We start from the raw sequence: 8,107 nt of genomic DNA on the forward strand, positions 1-8,107 counted from the left end.
TATATATATATATATATATATATGAATTTAAAGAAAACAGAAAAGGGAGAAATATTGATGAAGAACAATTGACTTACATCAATTTTTATTTATTAATTCAATACAAATAGACTGCCTCCCATGTATACTTCCATATGTATGCCCATGGTTAAACAGGTAATATACCGGTAGTGTAATGAATACTTCTACCCCTTAGACGGTTATTTTAACCAATAACTCAGCTAACCTATATATATATATATATACTCTTTTTACTCTATTTACTCTTTTACTTGTTTTAGTCATTTGACTGCCGCCATGCTGGAGCACCACCTTTAGTCGACAAATCGACTCCAGGACTTATTATTTGGAAGCCTAGTACTCTCGGTATCTTTTGCCGAACCGCTAAGTTACGGGGACGTAAACATACCACCATCGGTTGTCAAGCGATGTTGGGGGGGACAAACACAGACACACAAACATATACACACACATACATATATATACATATATACGACGGGCTTCTTTCAGTTTCCGTCATCCAAATCCACTCAATACACATACATATATATACATACATATGTATACACATATATATGTATGTATGCATATATTCATTTTTTGGTATCAACATATAGTTGGATTCCTCCTGTTCTTTAATAGAAAATTAATAATACTCGTTAAAGCCACTACAGCAAAAAATACTTTTAACTAAAATAATATTTTCACCCAGGTGCTGAAATAATACAAGTATCAACGATATTAAGTTTAGAGTTTTATATGCAATATTATTAAACGCACATGAATTCACGACTCTTGAGATGATATAATCTTAATAGTTGTCATATTAGTAATTTTGATAATTGTAATATTCATTTCGTTGGCACGAAACTACAATGTTGTATGAGAAAGGAATGAGATTATATAATGTTTCTGCGTCTCTTGAGAAGATTAGCGATATTAAGCGCTGTAATGTTTAATGTTAAAATGTCTGTATTTCTTTCAAAGACTTTCTGAAAATTCTCATTATATTTTCCTGTCACAAATTAACATGTCATTTTTATTATAACACAGAAAAATAAACGGACTAATTTTGATAATTATTTTTCATTGACATTACTTAACGCGAAATTCTTTCTCCCTAAAATTCTGATCATAGATCATAAAGAAAGAAAACGAGAGGAGAACCATCACTTTTTGAAATATATTCATAAAAATGTCCTGAATTATGGCGAAGCCTAGATCATCATCATCATCATCATCATCATCATCGCATCGTCATCGTCGTCGTCATCATCATCATCATCTTCATCATCATCATCATCATCATCATCATCTTCATCATCATCATCATCATCATCATCATCTTCATCATCATCATCATCATCATCTTCATCATCATCATCATCTTCATCATCATCATCATCATCATCATCATCATCATCATCATCATCATCATCATCATCATCATCATATTCATCGTCGTCCTCGTCGTCCTCGTTGTCGTCGTCGTTGGTTGCATCGTCGTCATCATCATTATTAGCCTGCAACTTTTACTTGTGTTGGCTACTATGGCGCATAATCGAATGGCGTCATTGTTCATCGGTTCATTGTTGTTCTGTATAAATAAATTTATGGTACTACAGTCCTGCAATAGTTTTAATCATAATTTTGGAAAGACGTTCGTGGATAGTTCATCCTCTCATGGATTGCTTCCCAAATGATGTGTGGGCTACTATGGTTATGATAGGGATGTTAGGCAAGCCGGAGTTATCCTCATACTTTCCTGCCGGTAAATGTGGGAAATCACCTTAGAGATGTTATTTAGCCGTTTTCTGCATTCATTTGACGTTGAACGCCATCTGGTGTTTATATAAGAAGATAAAAGGAAATCCGACTGGTGCTAGATATCGATCATGTAAGATACTGGTCCGAATTAAGCACTGATGTTATTGTTGTGTTTAGAGAAAGCTGTCGAGGACTGGGTCATACTTCAAATCCTGAATCGATCTCGTTATTCAAACTGCCTGAATCAATTAACAGTGAAATGCTGAAAAACGTTTTGATCCACCCTGAATTATGAAAATAGAAGCTAAAAACATATTTCACACTTACTTTTCGACATGGTTTGGGATTTACTTCGAAGGATGCTTTGAATTTTCTTCTTTGACTTGTAGTTAAAATAGTTCGCGGCCGCTTAGGACCTTTCGCTGTTTCACCTTCAACGTCATCAAAACTTTCCCCATCATCACCTGTTAATTTGAAATAAAGAAAGTGATTAGAAAGAAACGAGAATGCATAAACTTTTTTTTTTAAATGTTTACGTTTACATTTCGTCCACATCTATTTCTATTCGGTTGGGGATAATGAGCAATAATGTGGATATCCGGGTGGCGAAGTGAGTTGTAATTTCATGGAGAAAAAAGAAAAAAAAAATCAATGAAGATTAAAAGTAGCGTAAAACTGGATGAAAAGGATCAGAATACCTTTCAGGTAAAGGACAAAAGAAAGAAAAGAAGTTTAAACTGGAAGAAGAACGGTCCCAAGTGTCATCCAAAGCTTTTATGTTTGTCACGAAACAGTTCTTTGTCAGTATCGATACTAATAACTAGCGAGAGAAAGAGATGGATGAGTAGGATCGTAGAAACATCGGAAAAAATGCCTTGTGATATTCAGTTATGACTCTTTACTTTCCGGGTTCAAATCCCACTTTAGTCAACTTAGTCGTTCATCATTATGAGCTCAGTAAAATAAACTGTCACTCAAGTAATGAAGTCGAGTTAATCGACTATATACTACCCTAAAATTGGGATATCTTATATTTGGTAAGAAAGAATTTCTATGTTTACTGAAAGAATAGAATACATATAACATTATATTAGTCTGGAGACAGGTTAGTTAATAGTGCGATAATTGTATCTCGAAAATGAATTTATTGATGCAACTAAAGCGTCTTTGTGTTGCTTTATTCCATTCTTTTTTATTTTATTTATAATGCTTAGAACTGAGAGCCGGAAGAAATCCGGTAAGGTGTTTCATCCGACGCTCTTATGACTCCGTCCATTCGCCGCCTCCATATCCAATAGTCTCGCAAAATACTTGTGAAAAGATAGCTTTAATGAATTCGATAAAGATACTAAGGAATTGAACAAAATACTTTTAAATAATCGGGTTTCAAATATTGCAAGGATTATTTTTGAATATGAAATTCAAGTTTACATCCTGATTGTTATCACCAAAAATTATGAAACGAATAATAAGTCACCTACATACCGTTTCTTTACAGAAAAAAGAGGACATCAGCGTTGTTAAAAAAATACTGAAATCATTATGGTGACATATTGAGAGAACCAGTTCGTGATTAGCCTCAGAACAATACTAATCCAGCAGATTTATGATGAACGACTTCCTAAAGCTGTGATCTTTTTTTTTCCGAGCTTAGAATATCAAGAACTACATCATCTAACATTTCCATTCGTTTTTAAGACGGTATTTTTAGCAAATCAAACGATTCACATTGAACAGGTGTAAAGTTACTTTTTAGTACCAACAGTGAATTGTAAACACTTAAGAGCCTGTGTGCTGAGAAAAATATGAATCTTTAATTATAATTCATAAGTATGCAAATTATATTAAATTATTGTTTTGATATTAAGGTGTAAAACTTATTTTTCCTAAGGATTTTAGAAATTTTTCTAATGTATGGTTTAAATTTAGAATGCAAGAGAAATTTCACATGTTGACCTATGAATAGTGGAGTAAATTAGTACTTCAGAGAATATTCAAACATGTAAACTGTGAAGTTTATATAGTACTCCAAGTTTACATGCTCAAACATTTAAGATAAACATGCATACACACAAAGTATACAACACATTGTTTTCTTAGAGATTGTCCAAATGAATTCTGCTTGATATGTTTGTAATATTTTCCATCCTCTTCTCCAGGTAGACATAATACATAAGGATGTTTCCATTAGAGCTGCTTACGCCAATAAACACAAGGAAATATATGTAAAAGGCGGTGAGACATATTCATATATAAGGAATACCAAGAATCAAATGGATTGTAAAGGTCCCAGATTAAAAAAAAGTCATTGCCATGTCGTACAACCGCGATATAAGTACATAGATGTATAAGTTTGTAAGAGTACCTCTCTTCAAAAATATTCCTCTGAAACTACAACAATATGTTCATCTTATAATGCATCTAGGACAAGTTTGCTAGACGGAGCTTGTCCTTCATAAAGCTGTATAGTTATTGAAAGTGTTGACTCAGCACTATAAGCTGAAAAACTACTTCTTCATTATATAGTACTCCTGCTGTTTGTTTAGAACAACGTGCTTTAACGATCTGTTATACTTATTTACAACCAGATGGTCTGGTTGTTTAGTGTTTTGTCCACAAGTACAGCGGACCGCGAGTGATGGAATACGAACACAGAAACTGTCAAACACTATAATGGCCCAACTAATATAATTCAAACAGAAAATTATTGTTCTAATATTCTAGCTACGGTTTAATTATAGATATTCTATTCTTGTCTTAATTAATCTACAAATATGTTGTAAATATGTGATATTTGAAGATTAATTGGTGATTTCATAAGAAAGTATAATATAGACCAAGCGCCGTATTAAATTAAACTGATTTCCTTTCTGTCCTTCTTTCTTTTGCACTTTCGTTCTATCGTTTTTATTTCGGTTTCAATAAATTAGCAAATGAAAAATTAGAATTGGAATAGTCTTTGAAAACTTTTCTCCAAATGAAAAACAATAATGTAACTTTAATCTAAAATGTAATTTAAGAAATTATAGAAGACAATTCCGATGAAAAATAGAAATAATCAAACAGACGTAAATAATAATATAATAGAAGTAATAACAATTAAACGTTAAGAAATGAGATAATGAAAAGAAAAAACAAAACTACAAAACAAAAACAATTATAACGATAACAATAAACAAAACAAATGTATTTCCAATTTAAATATTTAATATTTTCATATTTAGTTCTGAAGAAAAGGAGAGTTAGAAATAAAGAAAGTGTGTGTGAGAGAGAAGGAAAACTTTAACTTGTTGAAGAGAGATTGATAGATGTATGAATGAATATAGATAGATAATTAAAAATAGAGAGTCAGCGTATAAGTGAGAGCGAGAATGATAAAATGAGAGATAGCATAAGAGGAGAGAATGAGAGAGGGAGAGAGGGAAAGAGAGAGAGAGGGGGAAGAAAGAGAGAGAAGGAGAGAAATGAAGGCGGTGTATGGGGGCATAGCAAATTTAGGTAAAGTGGCTTGCTTGGCTTGTAAAAGTAAACACAGCACCTAAAGTCAAACAAAACAGAAGGCAAAATGAAAGAAACCAAACAATAAAAAGAAATGCATATACAAGCGCTCTGGCGCACATATATACGCATATACGCTGAAACACAAGTGTGCAAAACACACACCCACCCACCCACACACACACACACACACACATAAACACGCATTCCCACGGACACAGTCAAATATTACAAATGAACAAGCAACAATATTCATTGTTATTAAGCGACTAAATTATATCCAGAAACATAATTCTAACAAAAATAATGAAATTCTTTTTCTTATATCAGTATTTATTTGATTTCTTAGATATTTCCGTTATTATCTTCTTGATTTTATTAAATGTAAAAGATATTCTGCTTTCCCTGACTCAAGCCTTTATAGATATAAAATATTCATAAAAATACAAATCAAATTAAATAAGGTTGATTTTTACTTTGCTTGTTTCAAATTATTATTATTATTATTATTATTATTATTATTATTATTATTATTATTATTATTATTATTATTATTATTATTATTATTATTATTATTTCGTCGAAGGAGCGTGTGCAACAGCTCCGGAGAGAAATTCGATTTATGACGTTTAATTTGCTGGAAAGGAAGGAATGTTTTTTTGTCTTATTTTGCTTACAAAAGACTGCAGAATGTTTGAGTATCATCCTCATTACCCTGAGTTGGAATGATAAAGTTCATTCTTGGACATTATATATTTGAATAAGCATTCTTTTAAAAGTGATTCAAAATATGCATCTCGTATGGGTGTGGGGAAGGGTACAAGTTACAAACATGGCAGCAACAAATCACCACTTTTGAAACAAAGAAAAGAAAAAAACGTATTTAAAAATAACATGATCAGAAAAAAGAAATCAGCGTTCGAAAGACGTTTATAAACCCAAACATTCAAAATTTAACATAAACAAGTTGCGAAAAAGCAACCACAGTAGCAAATCATCGTTTACAAGCGTCGCCAAAATTTGGAAAGGACAGCCTCAAGAAGAGAATACGAGCCCGATAGATTCAGCAGGAAAAGACCAAGAAGTAAAATGTCACACTTCTGCTTCTCGAAAAACAAGTGTTCTCTCGAAGAAAGAGTTAGCGAAAGTCCTGGTTGATACGTGGTACGATGTATACTCCATCAACCGGAGCAGGATGCATGGAAGTGTATGCGTAGTCTTTAAGAATGCAGCCAAGGCAAAGAAACAAGCAGCGCTGGTGCGCTGTTGAGCCCAGAGGTTGACGCCACAATATATGGAAAGACGAAACACAAGCTTCACAGTCAGATACATTTGTGTTGATGTTAAGATATTTGTATTCAACTTTTATTTACTAAATTCTCTAAATAAATACAATATAAATCAATCCGAAGGAATTATCAATTCAAAACACTAAGTAATGATATTTTTTTGTATTATTATAAAATTGTTATAAGAGATCTTTAAAAAAAAATCTAACATCATTACAAATAATATATATAGAAATAATTCTAAATATATAATAAAGCACAAACCTTATAAATAGCTATAAAAACTATAGACTGCAACACTATACACAATATATTCACTTCGTACTGTATATAATCAATACAAACGTAATTTCAAAGCCACGACAACCTCTCTTTATCACCTGATATTTAAAAATCCCTTTATATATTTAATCCCAATAAAAACAATTTATTTTGACCCCCATTTCCTTGTTAGTATTGCTACCAGCATCAACAATGTGACGAGTGTAACTCTTATGTTAGCTTTCAGTGACTCTAAGGGTAGCAGTTTCGCTAACGCAGCTAGTGAAACTCAATCTATCATTTGCAAACCTCAGTATGCTGTCTTGACCTATATACGCGTCTCAGAACAAGGAAGCCTTCAGGCAACAATCTGAAGTATGCACCGTGGCATCGGACACATTCACGTTACCTGTAGAGGATGTGGAACGAAAGCAAAGGCAATCTATAATCTACAGGTGCAGAAATCGTATAATTAGATACGTGGATATCTCAATACCTATACAAGTCGAAGAGTGCCCAAAAGAAGTATCGTGTACCGTATGGTACGGACAAAAAGTTCGGGCATTTCTGATCTTGGGCACCAAAGAGGAGGAAGCTCGATGGTCACCAATGATAATGTGCGTCTCTGGTGAATACATCCAGCGGACATCCTATAAGAGACGACGCGTTTTTTTTGCATGGGGTGATCCTAGAAGAAAAAGAGACTGTCGGGGATAAATTAATCACCCACCAAGACTGTTATAGATCTTGGAGTTGCAAATGCTGCCCACCCCTATAGGTAAGTATATTCACGGGCCCGGTGGAGATCTAGGTGACAAGTATACGGGAGACAGTAATGGATGTCAGTGTCTACCGCAATGATCGGTCGCAGCTTAGGTGAAAAGCCGACAATAGCAGTTGGATACAATTGGCTTTAAGTGGTTGTGGAGGGCAAAACCACTTGTCTTGAATGCTATACTCAATGAATTTTACGTATACATTGCACACTTGTTTACCTACGTCTCGGTAGATGTTTATAGTAACTAGTAGCAGAAGGGAGGGATTCTCAGTTTCATGAGCCAGTGAGTAATAGCGCTGCTAGTGGGGGACGCAAACAAGGAGGCATTACTGACAACTTCCAGTCTACGTCTCTGCTGAATACAGAAGTATAAAATTGTTGCCAAGGTTCTAGGAAATAGTTTGACGTGACTTTCGGTCGAGTAATTGGGAGAATGTCAAGATACGCGTTCCCCATGTATTGCATCGTATAGATGGAGATAACGGCTATGTATTCAATGGGGAGGTGTGGGGGG

At 33.8% G+C, this 8,107-nt stretch overlaps 1 protein-coding gene across 1 annotated transcript in view; it reads right to left on the reverse strand.

Annotated features, from left to right (window-relative positions):
* LOC106870378 (LIM homeobox transcription factor 1-alpha) overlaps window positions 1-8,107 on the reverse strand; it is a 314,221-nt gene that overhangs the window by 12,635 nt on the left and 293,479 nt on the right. The window contains exon 6 of the mRNA XM_052965868.1: window positions 2,095-2,231. Coding sequence (XP_052821828.1) covers window positions 2,095-2,231 — 137 coding nt within the window. The remainder of the gene's footprint in view (window positions 1-2,094; window positions 2,232-8,107) is intronic.

The sequence above is a fragment of the Octopus bimaculoides genome, chromosome 2 (genome assembly GCF_001194135.2).
Source record: "Octopus bimaculoides isolate UCB-OBI-ISO-001 chromosome 2, ASM119413v2, whole genome shotgun sequence".
Classification (NCBI taxonomy): Eukaryota; Metazoa; Mollusca; class Cephalopoda; order Octopoda; family Octopodidae; genus Octopus; species Octopus bimaculoides.